This window comes from Amblyomma mixtum, chromosome 9 (assembly GCF_055824585.1).
Source record: "Amblyomma mixtum isolate Tamu chromosome 9, ASM5582458v1, whole genome shotgun sequence".
Taxonomy (NCBI): Eukaryota; Metazoa; Arthropoda; class Arachnida; order Ixodida; family Ixodidae; genus Amblyomma; species Amblyomma mixtum.
The window spans coordinates 40,232,340-40,255,938 of NC_143020.1; the positions used below are offsets into that span (position 1 = coordinate 40,232,340).

Sequence of the window (23,599 nt, forward strand, 5' to 3'; positions counted from 1 at the left end):
AAAGGGAATGAGAAAATGTGTAGTGCGTAAAGCCGAGAAGGGCGAGTGAAGTTCAACAAAATTAAAGCATACACAATAAAAGCAATTTAAAAACTTGTTCTAGTAATGAAGGACCAGCGTAAAGTAAATTTTCTTTCCTTTTATAGACTCCTACATAGATTTTGTGGAGCTCATAATTACTTAATTTTAGCATATAGAGGCGCTGTATATGAATCAATTATGCAAGAACAGCTTTCCTTCAAACGTTTGCGCTTTTTTGTCTTTACCTTTTCTAGACAATATTGTTTGCAAACATATATTAGCGTAAAACTGAATGCGCAATTTATAAAGCCTATTTTATTATTAACACTTCTGAAAACTGACACCGCCTCCTTATGCGAGGAGTGGTTTGTTCTTTTTCGTGTGAATAGGAGGATGAGTTAGCGAAGCAGCAGTTTTGGCTTCCCGCTACGCATATCAGAAAAGTATGTGTTTACAAAAAAACTAATCTTGAAGAATAGTTAGTCAAGATAACAAAAACATTTTTCATACCAGTAAGAGCTTGACGCTGGTACAGCAATGAGATTGAGAACAATATTTTTATCGCGTAGAGCCATGCCACTTTCAATTTTACGCCTGCCTTTCCCACAAAGAAAAGGAAATCTCTGTCCAGAGCTTCCCGATGTCGTTAACCTGACACTGGTGTGCGCTGCGGACAACTCCTTCACCGCACGTTGGAAGCGACCGGAGGGACGCTTCGACTACTACAGGGTAGAAGTCAACGACGAGACCAGCAACAGTAGCGGCCGTACCGAGTCACAACGGATGGTCTCTTGCGCCAGCGGAACCATAATTCATCCCGAGCAGACGGAGGTCACCTGCAGCTACCTCGACTCTTGCTCCACAGCAACTTTTACAGTGCGCACCTTCAAGGCGGGACCACCTGAGCTTCTATCGCTGGGAGCTACTATCAACAATATCTTCATCCCTGGTCAAGGTGATTATAGTGCTTAATTACTGTCGGTGTCACAATGCCAAAACGCCGGTGCCTGTTTGTATGCCTGTGTTTCCTTCAGTCTGTGTGTTGTCTCGAAAAATGAAACCTCCATCCTATAAAAACGCCAGCCCACAGCACCCCTCCCTCCTAGCCAGGAGGCTGCCCTCGCCCACCAGCACCTTAAATACAGTCCAAGATATCGCCTTGAATCCAAGAGGCGCGGAGTTCGATCCCCGGTGCCGCCGGGTACCCACCGGCGATACATTGGGCAAAAGCTTCCCCTGCCTGGTGATCGGATTCTTTAGCGCGAAATACTTAGGAAATTGGTCCCTCACCCCATCTCGAGTAGAAGAAAACACCTTGTGTTATGGCGCTCTCTGGCTGCATATGCCACTGCGCCATAAAAATTTATCATCATCAAATACCCCCTCCTGCCCATCTCACCCGCCACAAGCTCCAATCAACCAGCGCCCACCCACATGACTAGGCCGCCTAGAAGCGCCGCTTGTCTGCTCTCTCCACGAGGAATCCGCTCAGTAGAGACCCAAAAAGCAGCGGACAGACGGCGAAATCAATATTAAGCACGCAGTTGGAAAACTAGCTGCCTACGTGGAGCACCAAACACCAGCCACCTCCCCATCCCACTTCCCTACCTAAGAAGATACAACCAATTAATCATTACCGTCGACCCACAATCTGCCACCGACCCCTTCGCAAAACTTCAACCACATACATATAACGCGTGGCGCCCATATCTCTCTCTCATTACCCCACATACCTATAAACGCGATTCAAGCGTCCTCTGACCCACGGAGCCAGTTATGCGCGCTTCCTTTCTTTGAAATAATCAGAGTATAGAACGTTGTCAACGCCAAAGCCAATGAAAACAATGAACGCCGATGGCCTATGGCTCCAGCGCCGCATTTCTGGCACAACGTTCTCGACGCCAACGCATGCAGCGCAAATCTGTCACTACCGCCATGTAGCTTAAAGCACGATTGATTTGTCCACTGTTCCAAGAGGGCAGTTATGCAGTTTTCCTTTGCTTTCCAAGATCCCGCTCCATTGTATTCGCTGCTTAAAGCACGACTAAGGTGTCCACAGCTGGTTACGAGAGACAACGGCGACGGAGACGACGCGAAGCGCAGAAACGGGCACCAAACAGCGGCGGTCTTATACAATGGGCTCATAATTAGAAATGAATCCTAAGCGGAATATAATTAGAATCAGTTCAGTTTATTACCTTAAAAGTCCGGCGGGGGGGTTTACATAGGGGCTGGCTTTCTATAGAGACAGTAAGTATCATGGTAAACAATTATTTAAAAAATGGTCAGTTGCAAGTTGCGGAAACGAAGATGGGCGGGTAGTAGCAGCGATTTCGTGCGGAAGGCCGTTCCAGTCTGTGGCGGTTGGAAAGAAAAAAATGGCTGAGGCTTAGCTAAGGTTAAGCCTAGTCAGATGCGAAGCATATTGATGGCAAGGCTTGGTAATACATGGCTTTCCTTGGTTGAATACTTGGTCATTTTAATACAACCACTAGAAGCCTTCATCGTGGGGGAAGACAAGGGCATGGCTACAGCGGAACGCCGACTAACCCCGAGACGCGCTTTGGGTGAGCGCCTGGATTGCCACGGAAGCCGCGTCCGCCTGCCCGGTGGAGCGAGCGTTTCACCAGCGCCGAGTGTGAACGCGCGTTCGAAATGCGCGGGAATGCCGCTCGAGGACATTCCGGCGTCTGTGCGATGGCATCGTTCTCCCTCTCCCAGCGCGTGACGGCGATCTGTCGTGACGTCATTGTGTCACGTGGTGTGACGTCACCATACCACGTGGTCCGCACGGCGTGCAACCACAGCGACGGCGCGAGATGGACCCCCCGTCTTCCTCTGTCGTGACGTCATGTGTCACGTGGTATGTCACGTGGTGTGACGTTACTGTACCACGTGGTGTGCACGGCGTGCAACCACAGCGATGGCGCGAGGTGGACCCCCGTCTTCCTCTGTCGTGACGTCATGTGTCACGTGGTATGTCACGTGGTGTGACGTCACTGTACCACGTGGTCTGCACGGCGCGTAACCACGGCGAAGGGCTGTAGTGTACCTCTAGTAATATGCTTGGCATAAAATGAGGCAATGTGGTGGTCCGGGCACGCGGGCGCGCAACTTGAAGTGGATGGCTGGTTCGGTATGATATGCATTCGGCTGCTTCGGTATGATAATATATGGTTCGGTATGATATGCGGTACGATAAAGTTAATGAAATGAAGAGGCATTTGTCTCAGTTGCGCTTGTAAAAGGAAGCTGGTTGCAATCAATAATGGTTTTGGGCATGTGTCGCGAATCGGAGTGACGCGTCCCCGACTGCTGGAGGGGAACGCTTTCGCGTGCAGGTTCGAAGAACAAAGGAATCGAATCAAACAAAACAAAACGAAGCCGTGTTAATATTTTAAAAGAAAGGAGCGAATGAAAGGAACGAAAACACTAAGGAAAACATACACTAGGTACGCGTAAAACACAACAGAAAAAAAGGAGAGAGTTCACCGCCTACACAGCGTCCCAGGTGGTACGGGAATGCCTTGCATGTAGCACAGACGCGGGTTGGCGAGTTGCGATGCGTCGCTGGCGTTGCGTTCAGGGAAGCGGTGGTAGAGAGCCAGGAGATGAGGAACGGAGCTGGATACGGGAGACGCTGACGAACTCCTGTCAGCCGCCTCCAACAAATGAGCAGCTGCAGCAGGAAAACTGTAGCCAGGTCCTCTCGACGGCGTTCCGCAAACACCGTAGGCTTGTGCAGTCTATCCCAGGAAACCATGGCAGCAAAGTGGCGATCGCATTAGGCCTGCGTCGTTGAGTCAAGGGAGGTCCACGGCAGCACAGACCCGAAGTCTGACGGCTGCCACCTCCACACTTGAACGAGGCTTAATGATCTTGCGTCGATGATCCAAGGGAAGTCATTGGCAGCTCGGATCCAACGTCCGACAGCTGCCACTTCCACGCTTGACCGACCAGACTTGTGCTCAGGTGTCTTCCTCAACACCTCGGTTTGCTGACGCGTATAGCTCTACGCTCCTCGTGCCTGCCTCGCACACACCACTCGCACGCGCACACGCGCAACGCGGGGCTGGCACGCACGGCGCTCCGCTGTCCGACGCACCACTGCCGACACGCCGCGTTCCAAAAATCACTCACCAGTGTGGTGTGCACATCACAGCATGAATGATTTTGCAAAACTCGAAATGTGACATGTGTTGCGTTTGATCTTGTAGGGAAGGTCACGGCGTCAAAATACTACTGAGGTCAAGCGAAATAAATCATCCTGAATCAACGGATGATGGTAATTTTTGTGGAAAACAGTTAAGCGAGCCAGTTTATGACTATGGGAAAGGCTGTCAAGTCCATCGCGATCTTTTAACGTCATGGCGATAGTAAACAGTGAGTCTGGCGCTAGATGAGCCAGACAATATTCGACACCAAGAAAAAACGAACTAGGCTTGCCCGAAGAAAACAGGCGAAGCATTTGTAAGTCGAATTCGCACCTCTGTCATCCGGGGTTCAGCCATGGTCTTCAGCATGGCGTACAAATGACATTCTGGACGCACGCAACTAAAGTTGAGGCACATCCCGGTGTGCGTGTGCTTCCTACTATATTGAATCATATCCCATAGTCACTGCGTTTCCATTCCTTTATGCGAGAAGGATCCGTAGCGTTCCCGAAACTACTTTTGCTTTAACGATTTGTCGATGCTGGATACTTTTCCGCCATTGTTGTATGCCTCCGTTCCGTTGAGTGACTGGCAACAACGTTTAAATGGGGGCAGAAAGTCATATCACATCAATGTAAGTTTCCGGATTTGCGCTTCTGTATGCTCCTTTTTTATTTAACTCTCTTCTAAGTTACCCACTAAATTTATTCTTTGTTCCTAGGAGGTTCCCCGGGCAATGCACATTTCGGAACCTCCTCCTATTGACCATTATCTCACAATCAATATAATCATGATGATATCATAAAAATCTACCGAGTAAATCTTGAGATATACGTGCTCAAAGTAGTCAGCTCAATTCTACGCGTCAAGAAGAAAAGCTATAAAGTGCAACCAAAACATTATTTTCTATACGACCCGTTAAAAACAAGTATTCCTATCGCAATCAAATAATTATAACAGAAAAAGTACCAGAACGTGTTACGCTAGTCACCTGCCTATGATGCAGTCTTATTTCTTACGTATGCAGCAGATTCATTTTGAAAGGAACATAGGGGTTTTAGCGGCTCGCAGATGTTTCCTGATCTCAGAGCCAAGCAAGTGGCAAGCCAGTAAGAAATACAGATTAGATCTTTTCCCACCTCTCATCGCTCTCAGATTTCGTGTTTTTTTTATCTCCACTTCCAACTAATTGTAAAACTTAACATTGAGGCAAATATTCTCGCCACATACAACAAAAACCACTTTCGGAGTAAATTCTCATTTCAAAATGTATTTTGTGAACGCCTCAACTATTCCTTCTGCTCTGACGCTCTAGGCCCGGATCCTCCAGAGAGCATCCACATCGCCGGGACATCGCCTTCGCTGACCCGTCTCGAGTGGAAGACACCTGGAAAAGTGTCTGGAAGCAACATATCTTATACCTTGAAGGTATGCGACAAGTTCACTGCATGCATCCCAGATGGAATTGTCAGCGGCTGCACCGAACACGAGTCGTCAGAGACGTGGCTGGAATTCAAAAGCGTCGTCGACACCACGTACTGTGTCTTGGCCACGGCCAGTGCCCAATGCGGCAGGGACGTCCTTCGGAGCAGGCCGATGGCAGCGGAGATCAGGACCCCTTTGTTTGGTAAGCCTCGATCTCCAAGGCTAAAGTGCATCATTTTTTTCCTGGCTAGAAGCTTGGACATTACAGCTTTTAAACCACGTGCACCACCTAATTGTAAGGAAGGTATTTAAAAATGTAAACTTTACTAGCAGGGTGAAGCCAACTGATTGCTGTTAAAGGCCACATGGACATGTCAGCAGTATTTCTTAATCCTAGAATGTGAATTCGTGAAGTAGTGAGAAGCAATTAAATAATTTTTAAAGCATTATTGTGAGGATTAAAGTATGAATGCGGAAGTTCTACGTCGCTTTGAAATGCAATTGCACAATATATTTTATTCAGCGAAATTTTGCACAAAACTATTTTTTTTACCGGGCTTAAAAGAAAGCTTTCAAAACAAAAAAAAAACTTCTACGTGACTGCGGTGCTGTTTCAGCCAGACGCGCTCAGAGCAAAAAATTCGTCTTCATCAGGAGCGCTGTGCTCCGTGGGGATTCGCTTCGCAATGGGAGAGATGGATTCCCGAGAAATTGTCACACGGTAGCTTTCCTTAAGGCCGGTAAAAAAGAAATGCGTAAATGATGTCTTGGTGCAAATTCTCTAGACATCTGTTTATTAAGATGATGGAAGTTTGCACGGACACTTTATCCCCGAAGGCAATGTTTAAAATTTAGCTATCCTGGTGCTTACTAATAATTACTACTCGGTTCGTTTCACCCAGCTAAAACACTACTTTTTTTTTCCAAGCGAGGTTACAGTTCGCTGCGGTATTTCGTAAAATTGGAGCAAAAACTTAAAAGCAGTACGAAACTGCTGAAGCTCAGCGAATGCTTCTTAGTTTTTGTCCGGCCACACTCGAGATCGTCGCATATGAGTGAAGTACCATTTATTTTCGTTTCGGTTCTACAGTATGGTCACCCTGTGCGGTGAAAATTCAGCTTTTCTTTTGGATTTTTTTTGTTGGTTCTATACCTTTTCAGTGAAACATTCACATCTTCCAACGGACGTCGTCTTGCTGTTCGGACCTAACCTGCCCTCTTCAGGCCCCGGTTCAGGGCTTCTGGAGTCGTGCCACGGCACTGCCTTTTGTGCTGCTTTCGTCACTTGACTGCGCGCACCAATTAGGCAGCCAAAATTCATATGGGGCTACTCAGTAGCCCGCAGCTGCGGATTGAATGCCAAGGATACCGAGATTTTCCTCTAATAGCAATGTCCTTAATTGGAATTCAGCGCATTTTATTCACTTTTTTTTTAACCAGAAAGGCCAACACCTACGCGCCTTGTAAAGTGAAAGGCCCTCCTAACGTTTTCCATTTAAACCGTCCTGCACTGCCGTTTCCCTGCTATATCTCATTTTACTGTGAAACATGTAACAATGGCACTTCGCGCAAATTCCGGCGTTGTCAGCGTGAAGCTTTCATGAGTGACGCCACCACTCTCTAGCCGCGGCTCTGACCCGCTACATCCCCACCTCGTCCCCTTAGCTAGGGAGCTCAACCTACCCACGGCCACCTTCAATCCGCACCCACCGGCGTTCACCCTGCGAAAGCGCCATTTCCGGACTCAATCCGTCAACTACACCGCGTGGTTTGGGGTTTGCGCAGAGGTTTCATCAGCACAAAAGTGTGCACACAGGGGTTGACTTTTTCGAAGAAGGATTATTATCAGTACTGATAACGCAGTACAAAAGACAGAGAGGGTAGATTGCGGCCGGATATAAAAGAAGCGCTGAGTCGCACCTTTGTTTTATGTGTTAGTAAACGGTGCAAAGGCAGCAAATGAGAAAATGCTAGAAGGCAGACTGGCGGATAGTACTCCGCCGCGCCAGCAGAGGTAGCGCGGGAGATGAAATGTAATAGGGGTGTTAAATTTAAATTCCCCGCAAAACATCTGTAAATTTAGAAAAGCTTTGTTGGCGGAATTTTTTGTTTGTTTCATAAACAAAGACAATGGAGGCGACTCCTGTCGTTCTCTTTGCTCGAACTCCTTTTTTTTTTTTTGCAAATGTCACGGAGTACAAATGAACCTGTGAATGAGGGTGATCTGGTCAGAAAAATCTTGGCGGTTAAGTTGAGTTACAGAATTTTCAAATTGTCCGCACCAACGATTTACGACTCTTTCTGAATGATTTAACTTAGCCGTAGACTAGCAAGGTCTGTTTTTAAGAAATTTTCCGGCGTGCCTCGCTCTGGCCACTCCCTACGTGTCCCTCCCCATTATATTTACCCTTTATCCTAACAGCGGCTTTAGGTTGTTGGTAATGTTTACCCTTCTGGTGTTGAAATACTCCTGATATTTGCTCTTTAGAATAGCATTAACTGGCGCTTATTCTTCTCCAGGCTATTTTTTTTCAGCACTACTACACTGTCGCTAGTATTTTGCTTTCCACGTGGTGACTCTGTTCTTAACTCTTTAAGCTGACTTTTTTTTAGCCTTCAAGTTTCAATAATTCAGGCCGCGATTTGCCCAAGCTGGTAGCAGCCTTTCATCGCAGGATTAGCGCAACCAGCCATACATGCAACATTTAGCCTTTGTCTCTTCGTGCATCTCTCCGCTCTTTAGAACAACAGAGTTGCAGTTTTGATATTGAGAGCAAACTATTTGCGTAATTAATTAAGGTTTAGAATATTGCATCGTTTTTATCACTTTTATTAACTTTGTTACGGGTGCAAGTCGCAACGCGAGCATTTCTTTAAACTCATTAGTCATGAATGTGTGCATTTTGCTGAGTTTTCGTTCATGGCGTAAAAGTGAAACCAAATTTAACCGCAGCTCTTCCTGACGTGGCAAACCTGAGACTGGTGTCAGCAGGCGACCGATCCTTCACCGTATCCTGGAAGCGGCCTGAAAGCCGCTTCGACTACTATAAAATCGAGGCGACAGGTGAACATGGCCACACCGACCGAGGTGTTGTAGGACATGGCGTTGGTTCCTGCAGTAAAGGCACCTTCCTTCAAGCTGACCGGACTGCAGTTACATGCGGCCAATTCAACGCATGCACCAGAGCAAGCTTCACAGTGCGCACTTACAGGCAAGGACCACCTGAGCTTACATCGACTGGAGTTACCCTCAGCGACATATTTATCCCAAGTCAAGGTAACAATACTTTCATTTCTCTAACCAAGTAATATCATATATGATTCATCTTTCTTATTTCTATGCGCACCATAAATTAGTGTGGTAAATTTGTATTCTAGTAAGCTGCACACAGTGTGTCTTTCCTACACAGTAACTACGAAGGCGGACTGAATAGTAGTAAGTATTCAGCTACACCTTCAGCAAAGTAGATATTAACGGTGAATCTGACATGAAATTCAACTTCTCAGGCACCGATAGGGCGCTCACATTTTTACTTAGTAAGTAATGATAAGTACATGGTACTGTGAAAAGCACTGTTTGTACCAACAGCTGAAATGTAGGGCCTCCGCACACAGTTGGTATTTGTAAACGTTACTGATGCTTGTAGGCAGAGCAAATAAGAATAATATCTTACTCCACCGAGTGCGGAAATTTCACGACGGCATTAAGACCGGCAATAAATTAAAAAAAACACTGATACTGACACAAGAGTCAATACTTTATATGCAAGCCCTAAACATAGGCTATATTTGATTCTAGTGATAGTGTTTTGTTATAGGAAGGAGCTGATATTTCGTTTCAATCTTTAAGCAAGCATTGCGGCATGTGGAAATATGAAGGAAGCAATGTTCTATAGCAATCTGCTTCTATGTCCATTTCATTTGGACGTGAGTGACGTGAACGTGTCGAAAGCAACAGCAGATAAGAAAGAAAGCTGCAATTTCACAGACGCAGCCGGACTGGTCATGGCGGCGGATCTAATCCTCTTTAGTAAAAAGGAGCGCAGTGCGCCAAATCGTAACATAAGAGACGCCCAGTTCATTTTCATAGACTGAACTTGCGGCGATTAAAGCTCGTCAAAGGTGTCATCGGGCTGGGTAACTCGTAGGCATCGGCTCTAGTCGGTCAGTATGACATGGGCTTTAGACGCCTTAGGTCGAAAAGTTGGTACTATGGGCATCATCTTACCTCTACTATGGTAACGCCTGCTCTAACGGCCAAAGCGAATGGAAGCAACGGCCAATAACAAGGAATCAAATGGAGTGGAACTGAAATACTTCGTTACACAATACTGCCCCTGTCTCCCGAGTGCTTCTGTCTACGCACCCTTCCACTGAATCCAATCTGAGCACGTTTACCTCGTTAGAAAACTGTGGATGTGGATACGGCACGGCAAAGGCACTCCAAGGAAAGTTAGCGTTTGAATAGTGCCTTGAAATTCTGAAGCGTACGTTTATTTTACAGCAAAATATCCGAAGTGTCTGGGCTTGCCAAACGCTTGGGTTGGTCGGAAATGTTTCTATACTTGCTCAGTGCGAAAAAAAGTTGATTAGATATAAGGGCAAAAAATAAGCACGTTCCTAACTGGTTTACATTTCTTGTAAGCTCTCTGCCAGCCACAACGTTTAAGAAAATAAAAAAAATTTGCTCTCCATATTTTCGCGGCGCATGCTATTTCTTTATCAAGCTTTGCAATGCATTGTACGCCTGGACACTTAGTGCCAAATTAGTAAAAGTGAATTTCTTCAATTTCTTGCTGATTGCATTGTTTCTTTCTAAGGACTAACGAGACGGAAGGCAACGCATGCGGATTAGATTGATTTTCTGACTCGAATTGCTTAAGAAGCTTTCATGCAACGGGCACCTAATTATGAGCAGGTAAACCAGTATTAGTCAGCCCCTTCGACTGCTGTTGAAGTCTTCCGCTTGTTATATGCATACACAACTTCCATAGAGAAATTGAAAAACACATGCTCATGATAGCTCTATTGAGTATTTCTAGTGTGTGTAATGATATAGCAGCACAGATATGCTACTTCGTGGACGTTAGACCCAGCAGGTGCTGTTAGCGTGAAAGCTGATGCTGTGATATAAAATTATTACCAATTCATTATTGGCAACTCATTTGTTAAAAAACGCGGAGTACAATACACTTTCATAACGGTAAAGGTGTCCACAACCTGCGACTATGAACTAGAGTTGCAGTTGATTTAAAATCATCAGAAAATCTAACTACCTTTAATACACCCATGCCCATGTACGCCAAGAATAGCCTTGTAAAGTTTAACTTAAAAAGGATGCTTCAAACCCGAACTATTCATGACCCAATGCATTAACCCTTCTTTTGATAGGTAATGTTTCCCATTCCAATTAATGAAAGAAAGCTTCCCCTCCAACTTTCGTAAAAATGTTTTTGTTGTCAAAAATACCAGCTTCCTGCCTTCTTCCTACAAGGAAATGAATGGTCCGAGGCTTTAAAAACCTCTCACTGATGCGCCCGCCCAGATCTGCAAAGCAGCACGCCCGAACTCATCAATGTACGCCTCGGCACTGCACAGTGCATTGCATTCGGCACCGCATAATACAGATTTTTAATAGAATGGAAATCTTACCGTGTATTTTCTCCTCCGCAACGCAGCTTTTTTCCTCATCAAGGCTTTCAAAAATTCGCCTTAAATTTCTCAGCCACTCCGAGTTTCATTTGCCTGATATTCTCTACATTTGCCGTTTTAAGCCCGTACCCTTTGAATCGACACAGTGCTAAGCTATGCCTCCTTAGGGGAGTATGAATTTGAAGACAGCATTAGGGGTAAATTTTTTTTTGCCTCTACAAAATTACTTCATGAACTGCTCGTTATTTACAGCCTCTGGTACCCATCGCCCTTAATATATTATGGTAGGCTTCCTATGCAGACCTAAATGAAATTCGAATTCATTTTTCCAGTTGACAGCGGCGCCTCTTTGGAGGGAATCATTTTCCAGAGTTCCTAGTCGGCGTAGTCAGAGCCTAAAACGTTCCTGATGCGGCACTTGTGCATAGGTGTCCTGAATTCACTACGTGCCAATGCTCATATATGATCCGGGTTCGTAGGTTCTAAGCTATATTCATTTTCAAAAGGAGCCAAAATACAACCCGCGTCTTCTTGACGTCGGGAGAACATGGAAAAATTGCAGAATATAATTCCTATATTGGGTCATACCACTGCAAAAGAAGCATTTTTAGCTCGATAGCGTTAAGGACCCCGTGTCGCAGAAAAGCCGATGTCGTCGCCAGCGTCGGTGGCGTTGGCCGCGAGCACAACAACCCAAAGGAAGTAATAAATAAAACCGAGTAGGAAATTGGTCGAGTTGGGGAATCGAACCATGGCCTCTGGAGTGAGAGACGAGCACGTTATTGGTTTATTGGAGTTTCACCTCCAGAAACCGCATGGAGGCATAAGCGCCCGGCATAATGTCTAGTAAACAGGGGCCTTCTGTATAATTGGAAGAAACTAGTAAGTTCGGAAGCAGAGTCATGAAGTTAACCTGCAAGAATGCTCTAATAATCGGGTGGGAACAATTACAAAAAAAGAAGAAACAGGTAACCAATTGGCTCACATACAGGTGCGCTAGGCCCAGTCCCCCTGCACAAACAGATCAGAAAAGGTTATCACGCCTCATGGGCTCAAATTTAGAAGACCAAATAAACGTCACAAATATACGATGAAAACGCTGTATGTAATGTCTGGCATTGTGAAGTACCTGGAGTACATAATAAATGGTAGCCAGACAGGTGCTACAAGCTTGGGCTCGAACAAAAATTGAAAGCCGATGCCGGACTAAAGTCAGAACATAAAGCTCAACGGCCGGAAGCCGCTCTCTACAGTAATGTGCACTTAATTTGAAGGCATAAAATGGAACACCAAGATATTTAGGATGCACACAAGATCATTCTATTCCAGCGTGCAGGGGCGGAGGTGGGCGCCATGAACTAAACCATAGGTCAGAACTTCTGCAGGGATTCATTTGAGGAACAGAAATGATCCCAAACTGATCTATCGTAGACAACATATCATCAATGCTGGGCTCGTCAATGCAGAAAAATGCAAAATTGTCATCATTGCGAGCAAACTGACTTCATTACCCAAAACAGGGAACCCATGGATGATATTGTTGTGCAAAACACTCAAACAAAGCGGTCGCAAGAAAAGAGCAAAAAGCAGAGGAGACACCAGACATCCTTGCTTCACAGAAGAGCGGATTGGCACGGGGTTCAAGAGCTGGCCATTAATAATTAATCGTGTTGAACTGTTGCTGTAGCAAAGTTGCGCCCCCTTAGTAAATAGACCCCATGTTTGTTCGCTCTAGAAGTGAAAAGAGAAATGAATGGCGAACACGGTCAAATGATTTCGCAAAGCCGATCGGCAGCAGAGCTGAAAGAACACTCAAGAAATATACGCGCAGTGTGAAGATTACGTTGAATGGAGCTGCCTCTCAAACCGGACGTCTGAGCAGATCCAATGAGTACCGAAATTGCGAATTGCAGGCGATTTGATCAGACTTGAGCAAAAATTACGCAATCAACATTTGCCAATGTAATTAGCCTCTAAACTTCTATGGAACGCAGTTTTCTTTCATCAGTAGTTTTTAGGATTAGCACTGGGTGGCTTTTTGCAAAAGACTCAGGAAAGGCTCTTTTATCGAACCCCACCGTAAAGACCCGAGCAGAACAGGAGAATATATTTAAAAGCCTTGTAAAATTCGCCCGAAATTCTATCAGGACCAGGCGTTTTTGAGATAGGCAACTGGGCACTTGCATATTCTACCTCTTCCTGCGTGAATGAGCCGCTAATAACAGAACAATCGTCTTTGATAAAATGCTCGCTAAGGTGCTGAAATGAACCAAAATTTCCAAATTATGTGCATCAGGAGAAGCACTGAAGAAATCTGTGTAAAAATCCAGAAATACGGACTTCACTTCCTTTGTACTGGCAACTAGTTTGCCATTGGACGTCATCGCCGAAATAAACTTTGCAGTCGCATGACGGCGCTCATAAAGCAAAGCCTGTCGTGTCGGGTTCAAATCACGCTTGGTACGACATCGAATACGGGCACCCCTGTAGCGTTGTGCATCAAATCTTTGTAACACATATTTGAGAGTAGCAATTTCATCCGTATATAAGCCAGATGCTTCCCATTGCAATTTATACAGATTGCACAAGTTTTTCCTGAGTGTCTGCTCCTGATATTTCCAGTAAAGCGATCTCACGGAACCAATTTCTATAGCTGTAGCACGCACGTCCTGCTTAAACATTTCCCAAGCGGAGAAAAACGGCATCTTGCTCGAAAAATAGGATTCCAGTTGCGAGCGGAAAGGAATAAGAAATTCGACATCATTAATTACTGATGATTTCAGCTTCTAAAGCATCCATGTCGGCCTAAATTTTAAACAATCACTGCCTCCGGGGTGACAAACCACCATACATTGATCAGAGAATGAAACTGGTACAGTGTCACAGACCAGTCCTCGCGAGGCAAGTGCGACAGATGCATAAATTTGATCTACGCGAGCGCGAGAATGGCGTGAATGCGCTCGAGTAAGCGGGAACCAGGACATGAAGCTCCGGTATCAATGAGCCTTGCATCTTCAGTAAAAGTGAGAAAAGTTCACAGCTCTTATTATTGGTTGTATCAGGACAGGCACAAGCAAATGGGTCGCCGGCCACGCCACACTAGCTAGATGGTTTCGAACGAACAAAGGCGCGTTTAATGAATACGGTGTTGTCGTAGGAGGGTGCCTTTGATACATGTACTGTGGTGTATATTAGTAATTATGAGCATATAAATAATAGAATGGCGCAGTTAAGCGAGTAGCAAAGTAAGTTTCGGCTACTTTTCCTCTTCGCTTGGGACGCAAGTAGCGCCATCAGGTGGCGCCCCAATAAAACACACTCCCTCCTCCTCCCCTTCGCAATGTACGCCACTGCCTCAACAGACAGCACAATGTGCCATGGCAGGGCAGTGGTGCATCGTTTAACCGCTGCACCACTGCGCCAGAAGTGATATGACGACTCCCAGGGATCTATGAACGTTAAGTAGAGGATGGCCGATTCTGCACATATGGGCATTAATCCAAAACGTTATCGCATCATACCCTTCAAGCGGAACTTAAGTGTCGCCTCTGAATTTTTTTATCACTTGTATCTTTTCTGGCATGATTACAACTGGAAAATAGTTTATTCTCTCCTCAATATTGCAGACCTTCCTCCACCAAAGAGCACTACCATGGCCGTTATTTCATCTTCGCTGATCCGACTTCAGTGGGAGGCTCCTGCAAACGTATCTGGAACCCTAGCAGAATATTCGGTTGAGGTGTGCGACACCTTCAAGTCATGCGATGTAAAGAAGAGCCTGACCGGATGTGTCAGTCACCGTACGGCAGTGACTTGGCTGGAGTTTCACACCACCGTGGACAAACCATACTGCGTACAAGTCACGGCACACGCCCGGTGTGGTGCTGACGTCATCACTAGCCGTGCGACCGTGACAGAAATAAGAACACCTTTGCTAGGTGAGCCTCCACGCTATGTTGCCAGCTATTTTTTTGCGGTTCAAAATCAAAGCTTTTTTTCAATGACGGCATAAGGACTCTTTCATCTATCTCAGGCAACAAATTACAAACGAGGTTAACATTGTATGAAAGATACTCTGAAGTTATGATCACGAATCTCGCCATTCCTACCATTCCTCAAGCGCTGGCGACACAAGCTTTTACAAAACATTATTAAGCAGTATGCCTCAATACTGTAACGTGGCTGTGAAAACCAGAACGCAGGATGCAGTAGGCAATGTAATGGCAGGCTAGCATGGCACAAAGTAAACATTCGATCGCACGATTTCTTTTAGAAAAATGAATCGACTAGCCTGCAGATGCAGCATCTTGCACATCAGAGAGGTCAGCGCTTCTGCTCAAGCACTTGGCTTTACCAGATAAAATATGCCCGACACAGCCTAGGTTTCGTGACTGCAGCGAATGGCAGTGACTGACGGCCTGCCCCTCGTCATGATATCACCGGTACTGCTGAAGTACGCACCTTAGAAGCTGGCTCCAAAAACTGCCACTGCACTGCAGTCAAGCATCCTTCAATACCGTTTCACTGTCCATGTTTTGAAAATAGTATGCAGCGTTTTCAAAGCAACAGCAAATGCCAATTTATTAATGAAAGCTGAGTAAAAAAAAGCCTCTCCAAGTCAAACACAGCATGTCAATGGAAATTTTACTAGTTCACACAAAATATGCCCATTCACGGATGCAAACATACTTAATTTAGAACAACGCTGACTTTAATGTCCTACGCAGTACGGGACTTCTCGGCCATCAGAAGTTTTGAACAAACTAACCACTAAGGTAGCTAAGTAATCTCATAGGCAGATTATGCGCGCATATACAAAGCCACGATTAGTGCCAGTTTTATGGAACCTACAGTATGTGTTGCGTACACGGCAATATTGCTTTGCAGGAAGTATGAATACGAAAGCTGCGTTCACTAGCATATGCTGACTACAAAAGCATCCATGAAACCTCAGTGGAGGCTATACGGGTGCCACTATGGGTATTTGAGGAATATTCAAGATTGATGTGTGCCGCAAAAATACATAACACCTAACCTGTTCATTTCTCTGTGGAAGCATTTTTCAGCCGCAGCGCCATTAGGACCGCAGACAACCTTGAATACAGGAGGCATTCAAAACATGCGAAATCCTTTAAACTAAGTTGCAAGCCGATCGAAGCAAGGAGCGGTCAAGAATGACAGCCACAGTTGCGGCTCATTCTCGTAGCCACATGTCGGCGAGCTGCCTTCAGTTTACTTCTGCATTGGCAACTGAAGGAGCATTTTGAAAACATCGCTCATTTGTGCAAGTAAGCTTCTGTGCTATAGCGATCAGATAAAGCACTGAAGAAACAGTACAAGATCAAAATTGCAGAGGATAGTGAGAATTCAAGAGAGCGCTTGTTTATATCTCTGAACTGTCTCATGTGAACTCTTGCTGCTAATGACAGCAAAGGGAAGGCACCTTTTTCGCTTTTACCTACAGAAAACTTGTATCAAAGCTTTACCGCTTCTACTGCTAACTTTTCTTGTCTTTCATGTACAGCCACCCATTCAGGAAAAGTCATTATCATCAAACAGATTTCATCCCATGCTGGACTAGGGCCTCTCCCAATTATCTCTCTAATGCTCGAGGGAACATCCTATGAAATTTTCGAATCGTCTCATACTTCCGCATTCTTCTGTGCCTCCCCGCTCCACCCCAATTTTTGTACCCCATAGAATTTCCCTGAGATGCAAATAGACGTATATTGTAAAACCGTACCCGTGCCTGAATTACGGAAGGCATGAGCACAAACTTGTGTGAGAAATATTAGCCCACTCCGGAAGTCACGGGGTGCACTTCACAAGTTAACCGTACACCTATAGTTTTCGGGCAAACAGGAGAAACGACAAAATGAAGAAAGTGGTACGGGAAGGAGAGAAGCGTGCAGAGTGGATAAGGGAACAAACGCGAGTTAAAGACATCCTAGTCGAAATAAAAAAGAAATGAGGTTGGCACGGCATCTATTCAGAAGGCAAGTTAACAGATGGTCCCTAGGGGAAGGGACTAGATACCAAGAAAAGGTAAGCGTTGCTGAGGATGGCGAAAAGTTAGTTGGGCGGATCAGAATAAGAACATCGCGGGGATAGTGTAGCTGCACTTGGCACAGAACAGGGTTGATTGGAGATGTTGAAAGGCAAAGAACGCAAAGACGAAGACCGCAGCAGTAGAAACACAGGACTAGCGCTGTCGAAGAAACACAGGACCAGCGCTGTTGACTAAACACTGCACGTGCATTTCAATATTTCAATATGTACAGTCAGGCCGGAATGAAACACGAACAGAGCATGTCAAGAAAACAAAATATTTTGCCTGCCTACTTTCAGCTGAAGTGTACAACTAGCCTGATTCATGTGTCTGGGTAAAGGGCCTACTGAAATGCATAATCGAAAATAGGTTGGAAAGAAATATCTCGCTGCAAAGCTGAAATGTATGACATATGCGTGTTCGCGTTTCATTCCGGCCTGACTGTACAACCAACTCAGCCGCTTAGCTGTGTTGCTGAACTTTAATTGAAGAGATATAGGAGAGATCATTGTCCAGCAGTGGGTGTGGTCTATCTGATGAAGATGATGATGGTACATTATTTTTGCGTCTGCCTCTCTCCTTCTATACCTGCAGGAGTACATAAGCTAGTTTGGCTGCTCCAAGTAAGCGCCTGTTTTTCTCATGTCCTAGGTTCTTGTGCCATTTTATTTCTGAAAGCTAACGCATTTTCCTGAAATACTCTGCTTGAGTCATAACTTCTTTCTTTAAGCAATGTTTGCGCAACAAGTCGCAGGTCACTTACAAGAATGCATTTAAACCCTTTATGGGACAGCGGGACTCACAAGTCCCACCTTTTTCATGGTCTCTGTTTTGCTTTTTCAGCTAAAAACAACTCAATTAATTTAACTTAAATTTCCAATTCTACCCCGTGGATGTCCAAAGAAGCTGTTTTAATAGCTACATGTGTTTAATAGCTACATAGCTACATGTGTTTTAATAGCTACATACATGCGTCTCAAACGAACCGTTGCACTTGCGCGCGCTGCGTGCTGTTTTCAGCAGATTTTGGCGCTCTGTCCAGCCTGTTCATTATGAACGATAAGTTTTCATTTTACTGACTAATTCTCAAATGCGCTTTATAAATCATTTCCTTTTGTCCTGTGTGCACTGTTTGCAAAAAAAAAATTGCAGAGTCAAACTCACAATTTCTCAGCATCATTTCTATTTAGAGAAGCATAACAGTCTAACGTTGTGTGTCGGTCATCTGTGGCTGGGAGTTTCATTCTGCTCCATGCAAGGAAGTCTCTGTTCATGCAGGAAGTAGATGAGCTGGTGTTCAGACTCCTGGACGACTTATGTGATAGTGAAATCCGTGCCGATAGTGCGGAGAATGAGAATAGTGCAAATCCATCTTTAGCGACTCCTATGTCCCGCTTTTTTCGTGGTTACACTAACTTTCGAGGTGAAAACCACGCGAATCAATTTTGATTTTACTTCTACTGACACCGCATGGATTTTCAATGAAGCTGTCTTAATGGTTGTTTAGAAAATAGCAAAGCGGTGGCAGCACATACAATGATGGACAAAATGCGTCTCGTTGCAGTGCTACCTGAAGTGTCTAACCTCAGCCTGGTAGAAGTGACGCACAGCTCTTTCACTGTGAGCTGGGAGCGACCTCAAGGCCGCCTTGACCATTACTTGCTCGAGGTGACCGGGCTGCATGACCAGAGAGGCAAAGCAGGACAACACCTTGCGGGCTCGTGCGCCAGCGGAAGCATACTGCGCCCCGACCGGACGCGAGTCACCTGCAGCCACCTACAAGCGTGCAGCAACGCTACCTTCACACTACGCACTCACATCCACGGTCCGCCTGAACGCACATCTTTGGGAGTTAGCATGGAGGGCATATTTATACCTGGTCCAGGTACGTTGCTTTGCCATCTTCAGTACATAGTCGCCAGGAGACAAGTGTATATTTATAATCCGCCTCACGGTCATAAGAATCGATTGGTTTCGCAAGAATTGTTACACAAATTTAATCTTTCACCCTAAACAAACGGATTCTGGCTGAGTGGACAGCAAGTCTTCTGCCCCGAGATATACGACGAGAAAATGAAGGCAGTTTGGTCATTACTCAATATGAAACTGGACGTCTCCTTGCGAACTGGAATCACTGTTTGATTTTGAATAGTGTTCTTCTTTCATCGAAGATATCTCTTAATAGCTTGTGATCGCTTCTTATCCTATAGGGTCTGCCGCGACAATTGTTCATATTTTTGTATTCGCATGGTCTCTAGCGGAACTAATTATTAGGGTCCAATTTCGAGAGAAGACACCTCCATTGGGTGCTTTCTAAAACAGGGCGTATTACAGGGGCGGTGCTCATCATGCTTATTTTGCTAACATATTTTTCTCCCTGCTTGGCGCTTCGAACCGGAATACATAAACACCGGCTGAGGAATGAGATTAATTGAGCTACCCCTACTTCGATCAAAGTTTCCTCGTTTACTAGTTCCAATCTACAAACATTCGAAACAAAAGTAAAATGCATCTATCGAAACGCTTGAGTTCTTCTGGCGACTGAATGAAGCATTTATCGTTTCATCAGATTAATTTCAAGTAGCTTACGTTGTAAATTGCTACAATTAGGCACCCTTAGCAGAAAGCAGTCATTGCACGCCAAATGTTCAGCACTTCACTTTGGGCCATTAGATACTTCTTTAATAATTCGTGGTGTATTACAATTTGTACCGAAAACTTTTTCTGTCGTGGTCGGTATCCTCATTGCGCATTTGATAGCGCAATGAGGATAATGTACAAAATAATGTACAATTACTCAGTGTGAAATATGGGCGGTCTCAAGTGGAATAACCCTAAATTGTTCCGTTATCTGAGGCACACCAGAAGATCAAATCTCTGCAGAAGCAGCTGTAGCGAGCAACAAGTTTTGTTCTTTGTTCTTTTGCCTGAAAGATCTGAACTCTGCTGACGACGTGAAGCACGACTCTAAGGAAAAAAAGTGCATTTTTTCGTGCTGAGCGTAGTAGTCTTAAAACACATTTAAATGTGTTCTTAGGGCTGATATCTGGCATCATCTGTTGCCTGGAGAAAAGAATGCACCTACAAGATGAGTTAAATGGACGCCACCAAATTTACATCTCATCCACTATTCGCGGACGTGTACGTCCCTTTTGGCTCCTTCCGCTGGGGGGAGAATCTTCTCGTATTGAAAACTTTACAGTTGAAAGAGGGCATGTGTCACCGCCCATAATTTTCGTTTTCTTTTCCCAGATCCGGATCCACCGTCAAATATTTCCATGGTCGGGAAGTCCCCATTATTGACACTTCTTCACTGGGATCCGCCGAGGATTGCGCCGGGTAACATCGATGCCTACTGGGTGAAAGTATGCGACTCCTTTACCACATGCTCTGAGAAGACCGCCCATGCCTGCAAACTATTCGAGACGTCGCAGGCATCATTGGAGTTCGCTAGTACAGTCAGCAAAGCTTACTGCATTCTCATCACTGCCACTGCGCGATGCGGCAGCGGCGTGCTCAGAAGTCGGCCTGCAATTTTAGAGATCAAAACTCCATCCTTCGGTGAGACTCGTTTTTACCCCCGTATTGTCTGTTCCTTGTGCCGCTTTACTTTTCGTTTTTTGAGGAAAAGGGGGGCGGGGTAGGTGTCGGATGGCTGGGAAACAGTAAAAATTTATCTGCTATTTTTTAGGTTTCCACCTTTAGTTTTTATGCTTCGTGCTTCATCCACTTGAACTTGCCTATTTTTAGACCATTCGACCTGTTTCACAGGCAATTTTAGAAAACGCGGATTTCTTCCACGAATAAACCCATTTGTGCATTATTGGTCCTTATAAACATTTCACGATCTAGAGACTTTCAGTATAATTGTAAAGAATACGTACAGCCGGCCAAGTCTTTAGCTGGCGTGCGCGATGGCCGCTTTTTGTGCGCTCCTGCGCGCTGCGACGAAGCAAGCTTGGGGAAAGCTCCATTTTAAGCAGCAGCTTATTGAGCGTGTGCTTAGATTTGATATCTTGGCAAGTTTGCGCCGTCATGATCTCCAAGAGCACGGAAAAGGCGGCCGTCACGCATGCCGGCTAAATATTTGCCCGGCCGTACAGCGCTCTCTGCTATAAAAACAGTAATTCATGGTAAATATTGGCAATTTTTAACTAAGTTTCCTTATTTCCATTGCAGCGATTCTGGCCATATGCGAAAAAATAGTACAATGTATACAATGTATTTTAAAAGCTTCTTACTGTTCATCAAGGATCATTTATTTCTAGTGTGCATTACACTAATAACAATGCCGCCAATGAGCGCCTCAAAGAAGCAGGCGGCAATTTAATCATAGAGTATTTGCCCCCCCCCCCCCCCCCCCCCCCCCCTGTTCACGGTGATGGGATAAGGCATTGATGCGAATAGCTTCTTGTGATCTACTACGACGTTAACCTCAATGTACCTCTTGTCGAAAGGTAAGTACTCTACCAGAGAGGCGTTTGTAATCGCCCCTAAGCCTAATTGCTGCGGCCGGAATGTCGTCAACGGAGGGCATTTTTGAAAACATTTCATTCTTTATTAGAGCAAAGACTTAAGCTTACTAGAATTTGAAAAGAAAGATGAAGGCATAAAATCTCGGTAAAATTCAATATCGCCGAGGGCCTTTTTGAGTATGCTCTTTCCCTTAAAAACAAAACACATCCAAAGTAAATAAGAATGTTGGCTAAAAATAACAAATCATCAGGCAAGAAGTTTCACAAATTCCCAAACTCCAAAAGACTAGTTTTTTTTCAGATATAAAAATAGTGTTTTGGTAAAGACAGGACCAATAAGAAATATTCACTTCTACTAGGCTACATAGTGGATGATTAGAGGTACTTCGTTTACTCTTACTTTTACAAACTGCAAGGCAAACATTTTTTTTTTAAACTACTTCCTCAAATTCTTTCAGATGCCAGTGCTGATCAAATGCATTTCTATAACAAATTCTTCGTGTTTCCCTGCACTGAGAGAATGATATCTTTCGAACTTAGTTTGTTCTGGCGGATTGATTTCAGCATATAAAATATACCTACAGATCTACCTCGCACATTATATTGTAGCGTGCAACGCCAAAAAGAACACCCGCGCAGAGACGAAAAACCTGCGGCGGTCCCCTAGTGGTTCGAGCGCGCGCGAGAGAGCCAACTAACTTCTTCCTCTTCTAGCGCATGCGCTACTTCTGTCTCTTCTTCGAATGCCTGTATCACTGCCCCCCTCTTCTGCAGCATCGACACGATGCGGCTGGGAGTGAAAAGTCAGCGAAAGGGTAGAACACAGCTGCAGTGGACCGCAGTTCAGTCAGGTAGCCGGTCGTGGTAAGGCTTCATGCGAACGACGTGTACGACTTCAGTTCGGTGCGACCGGCGCGATGAACAAGCTGTCGGGGCGGGAGCAACTGCATAAGTCACATCACTGATGCGGCGCACTACTTCGTAAGGGCCGAAGTATCGGCGCAGCAGCTTTTCAGAGAGCCCGCGGCGACGAACAGGTATCCAAATCCACACAAGGTCGCCGGGAGCATAACTGACGAAACGGCGTCCACAGTTGTACTTAGTGGCGTCAGCCTCCTGTTGACGGTGGATGCGCAGGCGGGCCAGTTGACGCGCTTCCTCAGCACGCTGAACGAAGGTATCTACGTCGATGTCAGCGTCAGAGTCGCAGTAAGGGTCGACGGGCAACATAGCATCCAACGGAGTGGTCACCTGGCGACCGAAGACAAGCTGAAAGGGGGTCAGTCGGGTTGTTTCCTGCAGGGCGGTGTTGTACGCAAACGTTACGTACGGCAGAATGGCGTCCCAAGTTCGATGCTCGACGTCAACGTACATTGATAGCATGTCGGCTAGTGTGCGGCTGAGTCGCTCTACCAACCCGTTTGTCTGCGGGTGATACGCCGTAGCACGTCGGTGGCTCGTGTGCGTCAGAGTCATCACGGACTGGGTTAAGCGGGCCGTGAAAGCAGTTCCCCGGTCAGTAACAACAACGGCGGGTGCTCCATGACGCAAGACAATGTTGTGGACGAAGAACTGCGCCACTTCAGCAGCAGTGCCTTTGGCAAGAGACGTGGTCTCAGCGTACCGTGTGAGGTAGTCAGTCGCAACGACTATCCAACGCTTTCCAGACGAAGACTTCGGAAATGGGCCAAGGAGGTCCATGCCCACTTGATGGAAAGGGGTCTTCGGTGGATCGACGGGGAGAAGAAATCCGGCCGGTTTCAATGGGAGAGTCTTCCGACGTTGGCATTCACGGCATGTTTTGGCGTAGGCCCGCACCGATG

General features: G+C 45.6%; 1 protein-coding gene across 2 annotated transcripts in view; it reads left to right on the top strand.

Annotated features, from left to right (window-relative positions):
• The first annotated feature begins 3,081 nt into the window (after nucleotides 1-3,081).
• LOC149328816 (tenascin-X-like) overlaps nucleotides 3,082-23,599 on the top strand; it is a 41,864-nt gene continuing 21,346 nt past the window's right edge. Inside the window, exons 1-6 of one of the 2 annotated variants that reach the window (XM_089559778.1) lie at nucleotides 3,082-3,157; nucleotides 5,491-5,802; nucleotides 8,554-8,877; nucleotides 14,879-15,190; nucleotides 18,866-19,186; nucleotides 20,554-20,862. In XM_089559778.1, the coding sequence (XP_089415904.1) occupies nucleotides 3,106-3,157; nucleotides 5,491-5,802; nucleotides 8,554-8,877; nucleotides 14,879-15,190; nucleotides 18,866-19,186; nucleotides 20,554-20,862 (1,630 nt within the window). In that variant the 5' untranslated portion in view covers nucleotides 3,082-3,105. The remainder of the gene's footprint in view (nucleotides 3,158-5,490; nucleotides 5,803-8,553; nucleotides 8,878-14,878; nucleotides 15,191-18,865; nucleotides 19,187-20,553; nucleotides 20,863-23,599) is intronic. The other variant, XM_089559779.1, reaches the window with a different exon arrangement.